The sequence below is a fragment of the Watersipora subatra genome, chromosome 5 (assembly GCF_963576615.1).
Source record: "Watersipora subatra chromosome 5, tzWatSuba1.1, whole genome shotgun sequence".
Lineage (NCBI taxonomy): Eukaryota > Metazoa > Bryozoa > Gymnolaemata > Cheilostomatida > Watersiporidae > Watersipora > Watersipora subatra.
Window position 1 is genome coordinate 18,098,419 of NC_088712.1, and position 22,465 is coordinate 18,120,883.

At 34.8% G+C, this 22,465-nt stretch overlaps 1 protein-coding gene across 1 annotated transcript in view; it reads right to left on the reverse strand.

Annotated features, from left to right (window-relative positions):
* Nucleotides 1-515: 515 nt before the first annotated feature.
* The window catches only part of LOC137396847 (cytosol aminopeptidase-like), a 38,637-nt gene continuing 16,687 nt past the window's right edge, over nucleotides 516-22,465 (reverse strand). Inside the window, exons 6-11 of the mRNA XM_068083157.1 lie at nucleotides 16,022-16,160; nucleotides 11,470-11,643; nucleotides 10,516-10,571; nucleotides 8,350-8,521; nucleotides 6,055-6,165; nucleotides 516-763 (exon numbers count right to left, since the gene is read on the reverse strand). Of these exons, the coding sequence (XP_067939258.1) occupies nucleotides 564-763; nucleotides 6,055-6,165; nucleotides 8,350-8,521; nucleotides 10,516-10,571; nucleotides 11,470-11,643; nucleotides 16,022-16,160 (852 nt within the window). The 3' untranslated portion in view covers nucleotides 516-563. The remainder of the gene's footprint in view (nucleotides 764-6,054; nucleotides 6,166-8,349; nucleotides 8,522-10,515; nucleotides 10,572-11,469; nucleotides 11,644-16,021; nucleotides 16,161-22,465) is intronic.

Here is a 22,465-nt window from a genome sequence, read left to right on the forward strand (position 1 = left end):
TGTATACAAAGTTTAGCTTTTAACTTGACACGAAAGTCTAGTTTAAATTGGACAGCTTGTAACACCACACACTTGCTGTTGTGATGCACAGTAATCAAACAAGCTTCAATGAGCCAAGTATTTCCATTTCTACAGTTTTTTTTATTCGCATAGACCTTTTTTCAGTTTCGTGTCAGTCTTGTGAGTGATGAGTGACCAATATGCAACAAACACAAATGATACTTTTTTGAAATGTCCAATATAAATCAAAGCAGGATTAATTCTGAATGAAAAAATTTAATCAAAAGAAAACTCTACAATAACACAAAAATACACAAATTATGCAAAGCCTAGTGACACTATTGGCGTGCAACTGATATATAAAATATATTAGTTGCATAAATATAACATATATTTTATATGACATACATGTATAAATATATATGTTATATAAAATATAACATGTAGGCCCTATATAAGTTTTATATATCATATAGTGTCTAGCGACACTATATGATATATAAAACTAAGGTCAATAAAAGCAAATATCTAATGAGAAACAAAAGGCCTACAATAAACAACTATCAATATTTATTGAGATTGACTTTGCTTAAGAACTCTATAATGGTTCGGGTGGGACGTCCTGCCATTCCCTTACTCAAGTATGGAATTTGATCAGTGTTGCTCATCACACCGGCTATATCCAGATGAGCCCAATGATCGCATGACACAAACTCCTGGAGAAAGGCTGCCGCTGTACACGCCCCTCCTTTACCAGCAGAACCTACAGCATAACATAGAGGTTTATTATACTGTAAATTGTTTTATATTAAAAACATTTTTTTATCACAGATTTTGGATCTAAATTGAACACTTTTTTAATAATGGTGGTGAAAATTAGAGCGCATAAAAAATGTGAGCTGCAATAATAATATATTATTTTTGTATTGCTGTTATACAGACAGCATTGCCGGGACCACAAAAGTGACAAATAAGCTAAAAAATAACTAATTAAAATTTTTTTATCATCGAATAATGTAGATATCCATTTCATGACGTATTTATTTATTTTTATAATGTTTTCATCTACTTTCCCTACCTATGCTACAAGTATATGAAAATAATTCACTTTGCAGCAAACGACAAGAAAAATGTCCCAAAACTTCCTCCTAATCCAAAAGCATCACTTACACTATAGCCAACTAACAAACTTAGAAAAATCTTACATGGTACAGGCCACTATTAAATTTTTAGCAAACTGTATGAATAACCTTAAACTATTCTTATTATAATGGTTAAAATCTGCGGGTCGGTACACCTTAGCTTGTTTTCTATGACAATGATGTGAAGATGTTATTTCTGCTATTTTCTTCCGCTGTTGGGCATCTGGCATGCTGTTTTTGACAAAACCATCTCAATTTAACAAATACATCTATATAGACATACTAGCAGAATGCCTGGCGTTGCACAGGTATTAAAAACAGCTTATAAACAATTGCAGGTAATGTACATGTAGTTGCCTGCCACTTGCCATCAGCCTGCCACTTGCCATCAGCCTGCCACATTGCCAAAGACTAATTTGAGTATGGTGTGATTCGTGTTGTTAAACTTACTTATATGAGCCGTGAGAGCAAGCTTTAGTCAAGTTGCGTAAAGCCTGGTTCCCATATGCGCCAGAAAGCACCGGCGACAGCACCGCAAGCTATTAGCGGTGAAATGTGAACTTACGCGCCGGGTACCGGTGCCGCTGGCGGTGGTAGTGCCGCTGCCAGTACCGCTGCTGCTGCCACCGCTGGCGGTGGTAACGCAAGAGTTCTGCGCTGTTCAAATTTCGCGGAGAGCCGCAGGCAAAGCCTTCCCGAAATGAACTGCACAGGTGAAGGTCAGCATTATCAAAACTACACGGATTCGCGAACATTTTAATGCAGTTATTAGCAATGTAGCTTTATGTGAACAGAAGCCGCCGAGCCTAGCGTCGCAAGCGTTTTGCTGCGCAATATTACCACCGGGGTCTCGCAATAGATATGGGAACCAGGCTTTGCACAGAATGCTAGGCCTATTTTAACCGACATAGCGGCTTATATCGCCTCAGAATTCAATGCATCTCACAGAGCTTAATTGGTAAGATGTGTGCCTGGCCAGCGAGAAGTTCTGAGAACAATTCCAGCATAGAGCGGGTATTTCATTCCTAAATTTTAATAACAGGGCACACGGATTCACAAAATTACAGAAAAGACACAAACACTGATATTTATATACAGCCAAACATGGATAACTCGAACTTCACGGGACCGAGCAAAAGTGTTCGAGTTATCAGAGCACTGTCATAAGTCCATGTATTTATTTATTTATTAGTAGACACAAGGACATATAGAAATTATAATATAAATTAAAAGCATAAATGCCTTGTTTCAAACTGAATGCTTCTAATGTAAAGTTAAAAAAAAATTTTTATCAGAAAGTATAGAAATTCTTCTATCACTTGAGATTTGTTTGTTGTTTTCGGTGATGTGACTGCCAGGACGTTTGCAGATTAAAATTGGCAAAACTTGATCGCTGTTGAAATGCTCAGAAGAAAAGACATCTTTTTCCTCTGAGCGTTTTAACCAAGATCAATTTTGCCGATTTTTTTAAAAGTTTATGCGAAGGTTACCTCACTTTTCCTTGCTTCCGAAGGGCCATCGCTAAGTGGATGTTTGGTAAAAATCAAATTTCACCAAACCTTTAGAAAAGTCGTTGACAAAAATATTTTGCCTATGGTGGTAATAATGACGCCTATGAATTACGAAAAGTTGAGGTTTATCTCTATGGCTTGGAATAAAGTGATTTTCTATAGCGATAACAACCGTTTCGGTAGCCGTTGGGCAAAAAACTGTTGGAGTTAACAGAGTTGAGATCGAGTTATCTAAAGCAATTTATCATTATGTGGGAACGGACCAAAGAAACCGTTCGAGTTAACCATGTGTTCGAGCTATCCAAGAGCAAGTTATCCATGTTTGACTGTATATAGATTATAATTACTATTCATATTAGAACAGGTGGTAACAGGTGGTAACAGGTGCTAACAGGTGGTAATGCTAACAACTCTAGCTTTTGCCAACTATTGCAACTTGATCACAATCTTTGGCTAAATGAGAAATGATTGTGGTTGATTCCTCATTTACATGTACTTCTATAAATTTTTCATTAGAATTGTTCTTATTGGCTATTTACACCCTTTCTCAGCAAGTAAGAGCAGTTGTATGAAAACTAAACTAAATCTGTGTTATTATGGTTATTGGCACTCATTGTATTTAGACCAGATTTAGGTTTTTAGGTTTTTTAAGAAAAACCTAAAAAGCTCATGTATGTACACAGCAATAAACAGCTGTTACGTTCATTCTAGTGTCCACCAAATGGCGCAACACTCCAAAAACACTTCCTTTGTTTATTGATGTCGTGGCATATAAACAAAACAATCACAAACCTAACCTTCTCAAACAGCTATCCAAAACACATCCAAGCTCTGTTTACTGAAAAATTCAAACAAATAAACCAAACACCTGTACTAATGTTCGCAGGTGATACCATGGCTCAACCTGTTAAGATTGGTTCATAAAATTTTAGAAAGCTTTTAAAATTTAAAAAGCTTTTAAAATTTTAAAATTCAAAAATTAGTTTTAGCGCATTTATAAATAGTGTACAAACTCAGTTAACCTTTTTGGATATTATAACAGTACACTACCAATAGGGCTGCTAAAACATACATAACAAGACAAGTAATAAGACAACTCCAAAACAAAGGTGCTTCCTTGTTGTATTCACACATGTAAGTAACACACATTCCTGATTTTCAAACTAAGACAATAAGAATATCATATTGTTGTATTAACAGCATAGCGTCTTGCAACAGGTAAAAATTTTTCATGTAATTACTTAAGAATTAGGTACAACTATTAAGACGGCGGGGATTTCTTTCAATGTCAATCACATAGCGTGGTTTATGAAGGTGTTTATGAAGCTGGTCTTTGGGAACCAGATGGAATTATGACACCAAATAGTTTTAGTGACCTGGCAGAGGACACAGAGGGTATGCGAATGAAGTCTGCCAAAGAATGGAGAAAAGCAAAACATTTACATGGACTAACAGACACACACACAGAATGACAGTGTGGGACTTATTAATATATAATATTGTAGATAGACATAAATAATTCATAAATAAAAATAAACAATCACAAATACCGTAAAACCTCTAATTGAATGCCGCCTCTATTTGAACGCCACCTCCAATTGACCGCCAACCTAAGAGGGTTGAAAAATAGACCGCCACTCTCCAAGTGAATGTCACCTCCATTTGAAAACCACTTTGGCATTATTTGATCTTTACAAGTTCATAATATCAAATGATCAGTAGAAAAGTGTCCACGAAATCGTATTAATAATGAATCGTTACACCAATAACAATTGATTCTCTCGTTACCCAATTAAAAAGCTTTTAGTTTTTTTTTTCATTAAAACTTTGAAAGCGACACCATGGAAATAACCAATAACTGTCTCAGGCTAGTAGTAGTTCTCTGTTTAATGCGGTCTTTCTACTTTGATGAAGCCTACATAGAAAAAACGGTTTAAATTTACGATGGTCGATTGAACTTTGAAAGCAACGCCATAGAAATAACTTCTGTCTCAGGCTAATAGTCGTTTATTGTTTAACGCGGTCCTAATACTTCGAAGGCCATGCATATAAAAACCGGTTTGCAAGTTTTGGACCAAAGGTTACATTTACAAAGAACACTTTTACGCACTGCGTAGGTGCTAAATGCAGTCCGTGAAAGCCATGCTAAAATGTTTGGACGCAAATATCGACTAGTTCAGCAGTGCAAAAGAAGGGTTGAGGTTAGAAGATATTGTAGAAGGTATTGGACAACTAAAATATGTTCGTTCCATCGAAAGCAACAATTAGAACGCAGCTATACAAGCAAACGATAAAAATATTTTTGTGTTAAAAACGTTAATTTTGTTTCTGCATGTAATATAAGTATGATTCATTTATGTTACTCGTTCATAAATATAAATATTTGTATCATTTGATAGATTATTATTGTATAATTAATAAATAAGCAGATTCACAGCATGCTATTTAATTAATAGCGTCCTTGCAGCTACCTTAACATGGCTGATGATAGAGCGATGCTTATAACTCTACTTTTTTTGCACATAAAAAGCTAGTTTTGGCTGCAAATTGTAGCAAACATCAAAGAGTGCAATAAGCTTTTATTCAACAATGTCAAATACAGATATAAAATGAAAATTTGTCTCCAAATTTAGAATGAAATAAATATTAAAAACTTAAGCAAATTTCAAAGAAGAACACAGGCTATAATATCATCACAGGTCAACTGCAAGCAATAGATATCAACTAATAGAGATATTTCTAGGTTTCTCGATGCCCATTTATTAAGAGATCTTTGACAAGTTAGAGACATGTTAGCAGATTTATTGCATCCAAAAGGTTTAATATCGCTCCAGTGAAAAAAGAGCAAAATATAGGCGACATTCGTTTCGCCCGTAATAGTACTAAATTTGCCTCTCCAAAATTCTGATGAGCCAATTGAAAAATAGACCGCCAGTCTCTATTTGAATGCTGCCTCCAATGGACCGCCACTATAGAAAAAGGGTTGAAAAATAGAGCGCCATGGCATTCAATTAAAGGTTATACGGTAAATATATAAATAGTACATTGATAAATAATGTATATATTATTTATTAATGCATTAATAGTGTACTAATTATTGTTGATTGGCTATCATATTCTAATTAAACGAGCACGAGTCTTTAATCTCTTGGTGTCTTTGCAATTATAGACGTCATAATCCCACTTTCGCTTGATCTGAGCGTTTTAAGCGAGATCAAGTTTTGTGGGTTTTAATCTAGAAACATCCTGGCAGTCTGATCACCTCAATCACCTCAACATCGATAACAATTGTAAATGAAAGAAAAATACCCAGACTTTCTGATAAAATCTACTAAACTTAGTGTAAGTTCATCATTAACTCCGAGTACTGCGAGACCACGAACTAGATTAAATCGACTAACCGACGTTGCTGAGGTCAGCCAGTGGAGTTTTGTTGATCTGTGAAGTGTAGAGCTTGTAGAGGGGCATCCTCCATACCCTGTCTCCTGTGTGCTTAGCTGCCTCATGCATATCTACAACATTAGCAGCGATAGCTTAACACTAGACAGCTAATTAGTAATGGTCCAAATTAGTGCTGGGCACGGGTAGTAATACTCATTGAACTCGCGGGTTTATCTTCTCTCGAGTATCGGGTAATAGAGATTTTGGGTATTCCGGTCTTTCGGGTTCGGGTTTTGACTTTCGAGTTCGAGTTTTGGTACACAGATCTGTCGGGTACTGTGAACAAAAACTTGGTCTATTGCGCCCTGCGCTCTTAGTCTGGGGGCCACAGGGCATTTCGGTGTCATTTTTGCTAAGGAGGCACAACAATGGGGTATAACGAGTCTTTAATTTAATAGATATAATAAAGCATCTCATATCTTATTTACTATACCTACCGAAGATATTGTAGTCAAGCAGTGATTACTTGTCATTAAAAGGTGAGTAGAAATACATAAATCAAATTTTATTTGCGCAATTAGCCAAATCGGCTTCGTAAACAAATCTATGCTTTTGTTAATACGGCGCGTGTTCGCGTTCACTGATAACACATAGGTCCTTAGTCTATTTCCGCTATCACCTTGTTAGAAACTGTCATCAGTGTTGGTAGTAGCAGTGAAAATTTAATAACTGTTTAAATTGATTACCACAGCTAGCTATTGTGGATTACATAATTCATTATAACCAAGTTTCACTAAGCCAACAAGCCTTACTAACGGGGGAAAAAGCCGATAATGTAAAGTTTTTTATGAGATTTGGAGCACCATCTACAAAAAGTCAGAGATCCATAGAACATGCTTAAGTATTAAGTTACCATGGACCCTATCTTCTCCCACCTGTTGACACAAAAATGCCCTGTGGCCCCAGACTATTTTGACTGTTTAACAATCCGCTTGTTAACACTGCGAGTACGAATGTCAGTCGATAAAAACTGAAAAATGATAAATAAATTGAAAAGAAATATAATTGCTTTGTAAATTTGAAAATATGTCTGTTTAGAAAATTGAAACATAAAATCCATGTCAACAAACTTGATACCCGAAAAACCCGTAGGCAAAGAAATACCTGAGCCTAGCACTACTAGCTACCCGATACTCGAAAAACCCGAACAGAGGGGGGCGAAGTCTAAAGTCAGAAGTCTAAACCCGTTGGCCAAGAAGTACTCGTGCCCAGCACTAGTCCAAATCATAGCCAAATCAATGGCATCACGTCAACAAGAATAAATTGAACTAAAGCTGGACAATACCCAGATCACTTGATAACAAATATGCAAGAAAATATAGGAAGAAACAACATTATTTTCGTCTGGCTGGTCGTACCTCATTCAGAATTTCTCTGGCGATTCTATCCAACATACTAATTTAGTCAATAACGTAAGATGTATTCTGTACCACATATATACCACGTGTTCTATAACATACCAACAAACGAGTCGTATCAATTTTTTTCTCGATATCATCCCAGTACAATTGTTATTACAACGATGAAAGTAGAGAAAGATATTTGACAACGGTTAAAACTGGAAGTAAAATTTCTGGCCTAACTGCCTATGCAAGAACTAATTTGATTGGTTTACGATGTTACTTAGAAACAGCATTTGTAAACACAGTCATGTGGACGCCATTATACCATCAATTAAAATTTCTGACAAACCCTACGCAGTGCTGGAATACCGGCCGTCAGGATTCAAAAGGCTAAGGTTTTTATTAAAATTTCCATAGCCTCTTTAGTTTTGATAAAAAAACTACAACGTTTTGGAAAACTGCATTTTAAAAAGCATTATTCAGGTGGTATTCGGCGCTAAGTAAAATAAAGTAGAGAAAGGTATTTGACAACAGTTAAAAATGGAAGTATTTTTTGTTTAATAATTCTCAATTAATCTGACTGGTTTATGCTGTTACTTAGAAACAGCATTTGTAAACAGAGCCAGGGTCAGGGTTCAAAGGGTTACGATTTTTTGTTAGATTTTCAACAGCTTATTCAGTTTTGGCAACAAAACTACAGTGCTTTTAAAAACTTAAAGCATCGCATGTCAGGCGGCACTTTGGGCTAGAGTATTTACTGCAGCTTTATGTCGGAAAATCTTAGAATAAATAAACAAATATTTACAAAATAAATAAAATAATGCTTACTGACAACCGAATGAGTACCTGATATTCATAATACGTAAGTGACAACTGAAATGTGGGACATACCAAACACAGTGTTACCCTTACCGGTCCAGAGTTGACCAGAGTTGGAGAATGTGCCCGTAGCCCCAGCTCCCAACGCTACGTCAATAGCACCAGTAAGAGTGGCAAGATCAAGCATGCAGGTAGGCTTGAATGTAGAAGCATAGTCTAAGGCGTCTGCTAATATCAACCTGCCCTCAGCATCAGTGTTGTCTATCTAAAAAGAAGCAACAAGAAAAAAGTTCAACAACTTTCCAAACTCTCCTACCTTCTGCATGTAACCTGAACAAAATTAGTAGATTTAAAAATAGACGATCTTCTGAAAAAGTAGTATTTGTCAGTTTAGCCATAGCCCCTCATCTGGTCGACTTTTAACATAAATGCCGATATGAACGTTGAACACTAAGTTTCCTTACTGCGACACATAAGTGCGCAGTACCAAAACACTTCACTGGAGCGACAAGCAGATCATGTTTCCATCGGCCATTATAGTAGTATCTTTAAAAGGTTGTATCTTTAAAAGGTTGTATCTTTAAAAGGTTGTATCTTTAAAAGGTTGTATCTTTAAAAGGTTGTATCTTTAAAAGGTTGTATCTTTAAAAGGTTGTATCTTTAAAAGGTTGTATCTTTAAAAGGTTGTATCTTTAAAAGGTTGTATCTTTAAAAGGTTGTATCTTTAAAAGGTTTCAAGTGAAAACAGATAGATTAGAGCGTTTTAAAAAAACTTTTGCTAACTGAATCAACAGTAAAACAAGACCGACACATGTCCAAGCGCGACGCCGTTAGTCACTAAAGCCGTTTCCATGAGGCGAATATGGCGCATCATACAGGTGTTTCACTTCCGAACAGCGACACTGAACCACGACATAATGAGAGCGAGCCGGTTGTTTCCATTACGGCGTTGCAATGGCACACGGGGATACATCGCTACACTATCGCTGTATGGAGGAAACTTAGCCATATCGGAGCTGTGTTGAAGTTGATTGTAATAAACTTGAAATTACAAACAGTGAAAGGGATGTGTTAGGTCACAGACGTTAATAGCAACTGACACGGAAATTAGGGATCAAGTGTAGTCAGTGATTGGTAGACCAACAAGAAAATTATATTATTATTTCAATAGCAGTATGAGTCATCACTCATAGATAGCAAAATATGGTGATAATTCGTTATAATAGGTGATAAACTCGAAATTGAACAGCAACAAATCATGCAAATATTGATATCATGCGTTATCATGATTAAAACAAACTCTCTACAACAACTCTCATCTGCGTCAGCCCAGGAATATTTTTCTAAGTAAAAAAACATTATTGTTAATGCTGGTAAGTCTATGAATATCAGTAAATAGAGTGTGATGTGTATAGTGAGAGTTACTTGGGCTTGTGTTCGTGTGCTGTTAACTTGTAAACTTTTGGTGCGGATATAATATTTTAGTCGTGTGTTTGTTGCTGCAGCCGCCACAGCGATCGTTTGTCGATCCGTTTGTAATTTTACTTCATCAGAAGTAACTTCATTCGACTCGTTTACATTAAAGGTGATTTGGTTGTACAAAACGTTTAAATGCCACATTTACCGCTTTGCAACAGACCCGACTACTTTGTACTAGAAGTAAGATTTTCAGTCCACAGACGCAACTTGGATTTCAGGCTGGGTTAGGGCTAAATGTCTTGCGGACCGGTCGGTTCAATTTTTTAGACCCATTCTTATCTCTGCTATATAGCAACATTTTAAATCGCTATTTCAAAACACACTTTCTTCTATGAGTAGTAAAGTCTAATCTACCGATCCTTGCGGGCACGATGTCAGTCCATGGCTACACTTTTCCTGATATTCTAATAGAACGACCTTCTGTTATTCGAATTTTGCTATGAGCAGTAACAGCAAGATCTGATCTGATTTCACAGCTTCGTATTTGAAAACCTGAAAACTTCAAAGCATTTTATTAAATATCCGACTAAAACAAGGTGCAAAATATAGGCCACACTATCATCACTGAAAGGTGAAAAGTTTAATAATATTTTCCCAAATTTCTGAAGAGCTAGTTGAAAAATAAAGCGCCACCCTCTATTTAAACGTCACCTTTAATAAAACGCCACTATAGGGAAGGGTTGATAAATAGACTCAAAGAGCACAATATATAATTTCATGATTTTAAGTCATGGAGTATGCCTGGATCATTGACCGCCATGAAGTACTGAGAAAGCTCACCTGAATTGTCTTACCATTGCGACTTGTAACAACATCTCCAGGCTTGATTGCACTACCTGCAAATAAAGAATATACCGTCTGCTCACCATCCTGCTACATCATATACTATATACAGTAATGTCTTGAGATATGAGTCTCCTGACGTACAGAAATTTTGAGATATGAGGACAATTTTGAGCAAAATTTTGCTTTGAGATACAGACAAATTTGAGATACGAACATATGAGATGGGTTCTCAATCTGGCTGCTAAGTGGCCGAGTATGCGAGAGGCAACTTTCAAAGATAATATTGCTCAATCTTTTTTTATGTGAGTTTAAAAAAATTTCAACAAGGACCGGATAAAATGAAGGTGAACACGAGCCAAAAAGAACAGAGCTGGAAGAAAATCATAATCAACAAAAATTAATGAAAACATAATTAAAACTAAGTTTAGTGATAAAATAAAACTAATTTAATTTACTAAAATTGAAACTTACTTTTAAGTGAGTGCATAGTAAGCTAAATTCATTTGTTACATTTAAAGTTTATGTTATGTTACGTAGCGTCACAAAACTCTAGTGTACTAAACGTTTCGCTGTCAAGTCCCATCTGTCTCAAAAGTAAGAATATAAGAATCATAGAAATTGAATTAAAACAGTTAAAAATATGGGATTCCACTGTAATATCCTGCTTTTAGGTGTTTCTCCAGGGTCTGGGAACGGATTAATTTGTATTTAGTTATTTTATATATAAAATATTGACTTGAGAAATGAGAGAACTGATGCACAAGCTCAGTCACAGAACGGATTAAGCTCATTTGTCGAGGTATTACTGTACTATAGATAGTGATGACAGTAACACAAACAAATTAATAACTGGAAAAATATTTCGCATTGTTATAAAAGTTACCATGAACTTTCAGGACTATTGAAACCTGAAAATGAGACATCCAAATCGAAAAACTTCTAACTAACCTGAAGGCATATTATCAGTGAGCGGAATATACAAAGACACATTAACAGGAAGTGCTAACTTTGCCACACCCCAAAGGGCGGCTAAAGTACAAGCAGCTCCTCCCATGTCGGCTCTCATTGCATCCATATTCGCAGACGGTTTAATGGATATCCCACCAGAATCAAACGTGACGCCTACAATAGATGTTGGTAGCTGGACAAACAAACAAGCCAGTTTTACCCAAGTGCAATACATCAAAATGTTTGTTGGAAATGGACGACATTAAAACCATATAAAACAAGACTTGAACTTGGTGTTACAGAAGCCCCTACCGTAACACCTCTATTTAAATGCCACCTTTATTTAAACGCCATCTGTAATAGAACGTCACTATAGAAGGGTTGAAACGCCATTTGACCGCCATGTGACATTCTTTGATCTTTATGAACCCATAATAGAAAGTGATCGGCAGAAAAGTGTCCATAAAATGGTACTAATAATGACTCAGTTCCACCAATAACAATTAATTTTTTCGTTCTCGCTGTAGTGGGTGCAATAATTTTAGTGATTGTGTACCTAAGAAGATCGATTGTCACAATCATCAAAACTATACTCAAATTTTAAATCACTAAGGTCTAAATCTGATCCATTGTTTTCGTATTCCTCACTAATTTGGTTTACAATCTTACCTGACAACTTCAAAGCGTTTTGTTAAAAACTCTGGCTGACACAAAGAGCAAAAGATTGGCGACATTAGCATCAAGTCGCCTGTAAAAGGATTAAATTTATCTTCCCAAAATTCTGACAAGCTAGTGGAAAAATACGGCGCCACCCTCTATTTGAGCGTCACCTTTAATAAAACGCCACAAGAGGGGAAGGGTTGATAAATAGAGCGGCACGGCGTTCAAATACAGGTTTTACAGTGAGTGTCATTTCTTTTTTAATATTTATTATCATGTTGCAGCGTCCTAATATATTTATGCTCAATTATTGAATTCGATGCTGAACATTTTGAATTTTGTTTCATACGATTAAAAAGCTTGTTTCTGCTAGAAAGCTCTAGAACTTTCTAAAAGTATAAACTTTCTAAAAATAAACTAGAAAGTTCATAACCTGTTAATTCCAACTGTCTGTGGAATGCTGTGATCAATGACGTATGCATCATTGCAATTGCCTAATCACAGTAACATACTAAATATTAATAAATAGATCTTGGTGGAGCGCATTGTATCTTGTATTTATGTAGACTAATTATCCCCACAATAGAAATTTTGAAAAACAACATAAAATTTGAGCTAATATTGCTTTTGACATGACACATGATTAGCAACATATGACATTAAAATATTTCGAAAATATACATTTTTGCAAAAAACAATCAAAAGCTGAACAAAGTTAAAATAACCCATGAAAGTAATAAAAAATATATAAATAACTTCTATTACACTATATCTAGTGTATGCCAAAGTAAAATATGTCATGTGTTTTTATCACTTCAACACCGAACCTACTTGACCCAAAATGATAACATTGATCTGTCTGTACTGATTGCTATTTATTAATTTAGATTTTACGTGTAACCTTTATATTTTAACCATTCTATACAACGCATTTATCTTAATGCTAGGCCTACATATAATTTTTAAGAGTATTTATCATTGACTAAATAGTTATGAAACATATTAATCATACTAACATGTATTCCTATAGGAATATTTGCTCCAACATAAGACAGTTTCAACACACAAAGTAAATGTTAAAATGGATTAACTTCCAATGGTTTAATGTTATATAAACTGCTTGAAGTATTTATCTATGTTATTTGATGCTGGAACAAATTAAAAAAAATGATGTATACTTATTAAAGTATTTCAAAAACTATAATTATGAGAGTAATACGCAAAAAATTATACTAATAATATAATATGTAATACATAAAAACATGATAAATGTTTTATATTTTTAATAATGGTGTTACCATTGTATAGGACCAACCATAACCAGTAACAAATTTTCAAGCCTCATTCACTTCCTATTACTAACCTTGTTGAGTGGAATAACTTGACTGAAATCTATGAGTATTAAATAACAGCGAATTATCAAAACTCATTTTACTAAAATGATGACTAGGTGAGGTTATAATCATCACAAGCCAAAACTGATGACAAAAACACAGAATTTTTAACAGTTTGAAAATTAACATTTCCAGTAACTTTGAGTTTTACTAAACCCACCATCACATTTTATTGGTAATCTCTAGTAGAATAATACACTACGGTTGGAGGAAAAATTAATGCATCAAATGAGACTCCAACACTACTCACGTGCACCAATCAATCACCCACTGTCATTTCAGAATAACTGCGTACATACTTATTCTTTGTTATTTGTCAGCATACCTGACAATCTCTCATGCACACTAAACTGGCAGAATGTTAGTTTCTGCTATAATAAGAGTCGTGTCAGTCTAAAGCCGCGGTCAGATGTAAGAATAAAAGATTGCTTCACTTGGGATTTGAACTAGTGACTTCTAGCATAAGCAACCTGACACTCCAACACCTAAGCTGATCATCAACCTTCCATAATTTCAGAATAATTGTGAACACATAATTATTATGAATCAGTGGACAAATACTTATACTCCACGCTTTATCAGCACACCTAATGATTTCTCACGGCACACTTAACTGCCAGGGAACTAGTAATTGTTAATTTAGGAAGTATTCAAAATGTCCATATGATCAGTTTAGTGAAAAAGGCTGTGAAAAGTTTAGTGGCACAAACACTAATTTCACAACAACATAGTTTTCTAACTCACCAACCAAGTTAGTAAATTGTCAAGATGCAGTAATTTGCAGTAACATGTTTATAGTCCTTTATAATATTATTAGAGCTGCACAATGATCGGCGCTAATTAAACGATTAACGCAACTATTACAAATAAACGATTAACTGAGTTGGGCCAATTAATCTTCAATTAAAATGCAACCGCGGTGATGATCTTGATGTGGTTCCTTTCCTTTGTACTGTTTAGTACCATACGTTAGTAATACTAGCGTAGCAGGTTACTACCATTTAATTTACTAACAAATGTTATGACAAGCAACACTTTCTTACCAATAAACTAAACCACAATTATTTTGCACTCGACTATGAAAACACAGTGAGTCGCTAACATTAAACTTGTTTATACAATACAATGCACAAGCATCGTGCCGATCTAGCTGTAAGCGGCCATGTTGTTAGTTGTTTGAACATGTTTTTAGGTAACAGCAACAAAAGTGATTTCAGTATTATTTAATATCTTACAGTTTATTTTTGTTTATTTTTTAAATACTTCTTTAAGTAAATTATACATGTATTTTCATTTTTCAAAAAAGTCACAATCATATTTCAGCTTCAGAATATTAGTAATATAAGATTGACACTTTATTGGAACATGAAAGCAGAAATATGTCTTCCACCCAAGGTAGCGCATTTCTGTAAGTTGTTGGAAGCGTAAACAAAAAAGCGAAGTGCAGTATATGCCAGAAAGAATTTGCTTACCACCACAGCGCATCATCATTAAGATATATTTTAACTAATTCTCATCCTACCGCGCAGAAATCATCATCAGCTGTCGCAGACAATAACTAATACTACTGACTACCGGCACTGCTGTCCCATGTGAGCAGCTATTCTCTAAAGCTGGCAATATCGTATGTAGGAAGAGGGCATCTCTTTATTCAGATAATGTGAATAAACTGTGCTGTCTCAACTCTTGGCTCTAGACTTTCATAGACAGTTTTCATACTCATGTTAATTATTACATTTTAACTTATGTACATTGTACATAACATGTACTACTGCTAACAATTGTTTAAAATATAATTAATCTATATGTAGCTGTATTATTTGTTTTTGAATATGCAGGTTTTTGCAAGATTAATTCTAAGATTAATCGAAGATTAACTGGGTCAGACCAGTTATTAATCGCGATTAATTTTTTTTAAATCGTTGTGCAGCTCTAAATATTATATATAGTCCTTTATATACAGTCCTGTATATTCATTATTAAACACCAAATCTGTGTTTTGTACCAAAGTCTTTTATAATAACTGTCCTAGATCAAATTATATGAAAATTGATACAGGAAAAGCGAGGACAAAAAGTAACACAATCAAATTGTAGAGTCCAAATTTATTAAAAATATGTATATTTTTAACAAATATTCTGCATCTAAAAAGAAATAGATAGCTTGAATAAGAAAGTTATAGCTGTGATTTATATTTCTGCGAGTAGTAAGTATAAAGGCTGATAGAGGTTCAGACAAAGAGGTAGACTCACCATAACATGAACCTTGCAAACTGAAAGTGTAACACAAGAGAGTATTTCGGTTTCTTACCCAAAGTTGAAAGTTCTAATCTCGATCTACACCTGGTAGATTTTGTGTAAGACAAAAATCATGTTTTTTTTAAATAAATCTTTTTTCTGAATGTTTGTTCAAAGTCTAACAAAGTAAACACTCTTATAACCCTATATTACAAAAACATTGATAATATCGTTACTTCAAAGAGTGTAGAATATTCCAACCTTTCCCAACAAGAGCAATATGCTTTTCGTCTGATTTGTCTCCCCTGTACTGTACTTCTAGAAACACTGGCTTTTCAATGGAACCCTGAGCGACTGACAAAAATGAGTTCATCTTTTCTTGTTCTATCCATTCCTTTTCCTGAATAAACAGAAATATTGAGTGCCACTATGCAGTACCTCATCTATCATCTGTGTCGCTATGCAATATATTATCTATCATCTGTGTTGCTATGCAATATCTCATCTATCATCTATGTCACTATGCAATATCTCATCTTTCAACTATGTTCCTCGGAATGAAACCGATAGCCGCCGATCTACAGAGAAGTACCACAACTAAAAGAACACACGATAACACTTTCATTCTTATTGTTTCATTTATGTTAAGTTTTGTTTGTGTATTAACAGTAGTATGTGAATTATATTTAAATTGTACTTATGAAATTATATGAATTACTGTATATATTTTTATATTGAACTAACGATAATGTCATTGTTACCCGGAACATGGACTATGGTCGACACGGCCTTTAGTTCGTTTCTCTGTGTCCGGGCAAGTTTTACGCGCAGTTGGTTGTATATAAAAGAGGCCCGAATTTTATGAAGGGCAGTTGGTGTTTGGACACGATATGATAAAATACAGATATTTTACCCGCAACAGTCTTATTTATTAAACCGGATTATCCGGAGGGTAATTGGATTCGACCCGGTATCTGTTTTAAGGACACAGAACCGGACTACAATATATTAACAGGGCCGTTGTCCGGACTACATCATTGGATTCGGCGGCCAACATAGTCAATAACAACAGGTAGTAACGAACTGGGTACAACTTTAAAGGCAGTTGCCCGCAATCATTGCACCTTACACAATACCTATTCTAATTCCTACAACTCTGTGTCATGACAGTATTCGATCTATCATCAGCATGTATATTACCATACATTACCTCATATAACAACTTTATGGTCCAATATAAGGCCTTATCTATCAAGTATGTGTCATTATACAATGCGTCACCTATCATCTGTCCTATCGAACTATGTTTACTTATGCAATGAATCAGCAATCCTATCGGAGTTACCATGCAATACTTAACCTATCATCTGTTTCAATATATAATATATCACATGTCACTATAAAATATCTCATCTATCATCTGTGTCACAGTACAATATCTCAAAGATCAACCATAATATGCTCCTCCTCTTTAATGCCTTATCTATCAACCACGTGTCAATACACAATGCTTCACCTATCATATCACTATGCACTATCTAATGAAACATCTCAGTTTCACATACAATATTTCCATTTGTTATTCATGTTTCATTTAATACTTAGCATATCACACTGATGTCTCCTTTCAACGTGTTATATTCGCAAAAGATGAAAATTAAAAAAAAATTAACATAATTTGAAAACATCAAAAAAAATACACAAAAAACCTTTTTTTATCTTATTTTTAATGTTTCAAAAACTTTTCAAAAAGAAGAAATATTTTGTTTTTAAAAATTCCTACAAAAAGTCCAACTAAAACAGATAAAAGTCAAAGCGCTTTGCCAAACCAGCTCTTCGAGGGTTTTCAAAACTTCTGGTGTGACGAATGGTACAAGCACACTGAAGCGACGTTGGTGCGGTAAAAATATATACATGTATTAATAAATAAGATATTTAATGCAGCACAATGAGAGTATAACTCCATATATGTCATCACATGAGCGGAAAGACGGGAAAGCGCAATTCAAAAGATGCATGTCTAGACAGCACTTCAGTACATGTTCACAAACGGAACATGTACTGAAGTGCTGTCACTATCCTACATCACAATTATTACCAATACAGCCTGGTAGTTTTTACAGCATATCCATGTAGTGAAGACAACCAAGCAGCCATTTTTATCATTTACAGTAAAACCTCGACATAACGCTGTAGCTGCTCGTCTACTGAAATCGCTGCTCACTTATAGGCCTACTGGAATATATGTTTTCTAGAATACATTTTATTTTGCTCAATTATTTTCAGATCACAAAAAAATTAAATCGAAATGTAAATTATGTAAAACGAAATTAAAAAGTCTCAACTTAGCTACAACGGAGAGATAATAATAAGCAGCGAAAAGAGATTTATTGCTACTTGACATTAGATACACTTTACTGGAACTGCAGGCTTGACATTGTGTTGGTTTTAAAAATATAGTTTTACCTAATTATATTTGTCTTTAGTTATTTTGTACATGCTATTTATTAAAGATTGACTTGCAACAAAATTCACATTACAGTTATTTGGGATCAAAAGATTCACCATGTCTTACTCTGTTGTGTTGTAGGTGCCAAATATGTGGAAATGTGATTACAAGCTCTTAAAAGCTAAAAAACGAAAAGCCGCCGTAGATTGGAATCTCTTTGTTTCTCTGACGTAGACATAAAATTTGGTTATTGTCTTGTCACGTGATGTTCTCACGTGAATTGAAAGGTCAATAAAAAGCTCAATATAAAACGTATCGTAGCACTAGTTTATGACAAACACTTGGGGTTTTACCGAAGACCCCGTATCAAATATAGATACTCGCTACTTTACAGTTTTGTTTCGGTTTGGTCTAATCGGCAAGTCGTAATCTGATCATGTGACCTAATACTTCGCAAATAATTTTTGCAGCACTTTTCGATTATCACAAGTGACCAACAGGCTCGTCATGATTATCAGACAATGATATGTACTCCTTCAAGCTAAGGCTAAAAAATTAAACGAATTTTTATGGTAAGTTATAAGATATCAGTGCTAAAAGTGACAGCATTACAATGACGATAAAACAAACGCGTAAGAACAATAGACATAGTTTTATTGAATACGTGAAGTATATTTGTGAAAATATTTCGACGAATAAGGTTGCATGAAAGTGTAAACGAAAACCATCTACCGCAGCTACGTCGCATTTGAGCCGTTTTGAAAAGAGAATCCAAACTACGGCGGTCTCGTGTGGCTGCGATTAACTGTTCGTTTTTGAGCTTTTAAGAGCTTGTAATCACATTTCCACATATTTTGCACCTACAACACAACAGAGTAAGACATGGTGAAGCTTTTCATATCAAATAATTGTAATGTCAATTTTGTTGCAAGTCAACCTTTAAGGATATTATGATTAATTTCATTATCAAGATTTATTCCATCTCCGCAACATGCATGGAGAATGGGAAAATTAAAAAAAACTTTTCAATTAAAATTTAAAAAACTGCATGTTTGGTGTTTTATTCTGAAAACAAGATTTATACTGAAATTGAATATATATTGTGACCACATGGGATTTGGCATAGGAGCAAGTGTGGCCGGATGCACCCCCTGACTTCACCAATGGTCCTTCTGGGATTCGAACCACTGACCTACTGAATATATGTCAGCGCACTGCCTCAAACTTTGAGACAAATATTTATTCACATTTTATAACACTAATAATATTTAGCCTTGACTTTACCTCTTTCATTCTCGCCCCAATCACGTTTCTCCGCTCAGTTGTTTTTAATCTCTTACAGATTTCAATATTGTTTGTACAATGTACTATACAAGGATGTATACACATATTATACATACCATACATACTACAATGTACTATACAAGGATGTATACACATATTATACATACCATACATACTACAATGTACTATACAAGGATACCACATGTACATGAAAGGAAGGAAATGTACATGTACTTATATATAGAACAATTGTGAAAGTTTAGAAAGCAGGTAAGTGTTCTGAAGTGTTAAAATTATGGCTCGTATTTGAAAAGAATTAATTTCTATTTCGTAGAAATCCCATTTTGCGGTTGGGTCTAGAGAACACCTCTCACGAAGTAGGGAGGAATACTGTGCCTCTTATTTCATCTCCAAATTTCAACTTTGCAATGTTGATGCCCAATCAAATGAAGACCTCAACAGAAGAATGATCAACGTCACATTTTCTCAAAATACTAGATTTATCTTCTCTTAAATAGTTCTGGCCACAAAGTTTAGCATTTGTGACAAATTTTCAGCAAAAATGATCAAGGACCAGAGATATTCTTGCTTTAAATAAACTAGCTCTTCGCAAAACTGATCAATGTCCAAGGGCTACATAGCATCATTTTTCAGTCACGTGACTACTTTCAGCCAATAACAACGCATACTTGTTTGGGAATTTCCAACTTATAACGAACATTTTTTCTTTCTGACGTTCGAACAATTTTTTGTGTTATTATGGCTTTCGAAAGTACCTCTCAAGTTAAAAAACAGAGAATTATGTGTTGATTTTGTCAAATTTCTCTATAAAATTACCATAAAATAATGAAGCAACTTCAAATTTTTGTTTGGGAGTTTCCAACCAGAAAACGAACATTTTTTGTGTAAGTTTTTGTAAGTGCCTCCCGAGTTAGAAAACAGATAATTACTTATGTTGATGACGTTACTGCCAAATCAGATTCAGATTTTCGTGATCACACATGTAATTAAAGTAATAGCACTGACTCTGATGGTTTTGAAACTAATACAGTCATACTTCGACTTACGAGCTTAATGCGTTCCGAGACTAAGCTCGTATGTCAATTTACTCGCATGTTGGTGCAATTTATTTATATATAGAACAATTAAATATATATTGATTGGTTTCCATACTCTAAAAAATGCAAATAAAACACTCAAAACAAGATATTGTAACAGAAAAAACATGTTGGTTATTGTCCTAACTTACCATAAGCTTGTAAAAAGCAACAAATAAAAAATAATGCAAGAAAATGTGATTAATTAAAATGTAAAATTAAATACATACAATAGCAGCTAACGCTAGCATTTGCCAGAGAGGGAGGTATCCTAGAGAGTTATAGAGAGTTATCCTTCACTACAACAGTTGACTTAGATAAATTTGGATTTTATCAAAGTCTTAAAAGACAAACTTAGAAGCAAACCTAAAAGCAAACTTTCATTTTTAACTTTACGTAATTAAAATTTCTTCGGCGTTCATAAGGTAGTTGGAAGTTTCTCGCTGGTTAGCTAATTTTTCCTTTGTTTCGCTTTCACGACTAGTCGGCCGTTTTAAGATAAACCTATCTAAGGACGTTTGCCTTGTCGCCCTTTCAACATGTTGCGATTAGGGCGAACACAGGTGTCGTCACAAACGGCTAATGTACGACCACTAGCCAACTTGTCCGAATGTTTATAGTTTTGATAGATAGCACCGGCCTTTTCACAGAGCATCGTTCAGTTACGCTGTCACCGGCCAATTGTTGATCTTTTATCCAATGCCTGAGCAGTCTCGCCATCAGCGGTCATGAAGATCGCTGCGCCGTTTAGAAACTATGGTTAGTCCTTTTGCGAACTAAATAAATGCCCAGAATATAATCCTTCTGTTTGATAATTGTGAATGTATTTCTGTCATATTGCTGAGCTAGCTCAATCACGCATACACACTTCGCACATTTTTCAATAATTTTCCGTTTAATAATTGTTATCATTTGCTTTTTCTTTGCATTTCATCTTTCATTTTCCTGGCAAACTTTCGGTCTACGCACAGTACTCTTAATTCACATAATTCTGCACTGAAAAGCGTGCACAAAAACACGGTAAAAAAATATAACCTGTGCAGTTGAAAAATACAGATTGATGCTGTTCTCATAAAATACCTCCGGCATACTTGGCAACTGACTCACGTGCTCGTATCTCAAACATGGCTCGTATGTTAGTGCTAAAACTTGCTTAAAAGCTAGCTCGTATCTCAAGTTTCTCGTACGTTGGAGCACTCGTAAGTTGAAGTATTACTGTAGTTCTGTAAGAGTAAGGAACATTGTTGAGGATCGCTTTAGCGTCGTAGTGATCGTAGCTTCACATAGCTTTAACAATGCACAAAGTGTAGTTACATTGAATTTTTTGCATAACACTATTTGTTAACAAGTTAAAAAATAAAATATCTAACAAAAATGTTCTAGATAGAGGTTCAAGTTGAAAAAAATTGTATACATATGAAGCAAAATCGGCAATTTTCAGCAAAATGGCTGGCAGTAGGCCGATAGCTAAAGTTGTACATGGCTGGCAGAGTGGCAGTGAAAGGGTTAATAACTTGATACGATGGACAGAGGCAGTGGGGATAAAGGGAAATATCTCAAGAGTACTGATGAGCCAAAAAAGAAGTGTGTGCAAAAGTGTGTAGTGTAATGCCAAACAAAATATTGAAGTTTTTCTAGGACACAGTCAAAAAATTGTTGTAGTACTATTGTGACTTGTTCAGTTTTGTTTGGTTGAAATTTAGATACTAGAAACCCCATATTTTACTGCAATATAGCATTTAAAAACAGAATATTATAAAATTGTAACATTATCACCATTATCATAATAAAACATAATGCATAGAGAGTTGTCAATGACTTTCATCAATAAACGTAAATAAGTAAAACACCATAAACAACTTTCATCATAAATAA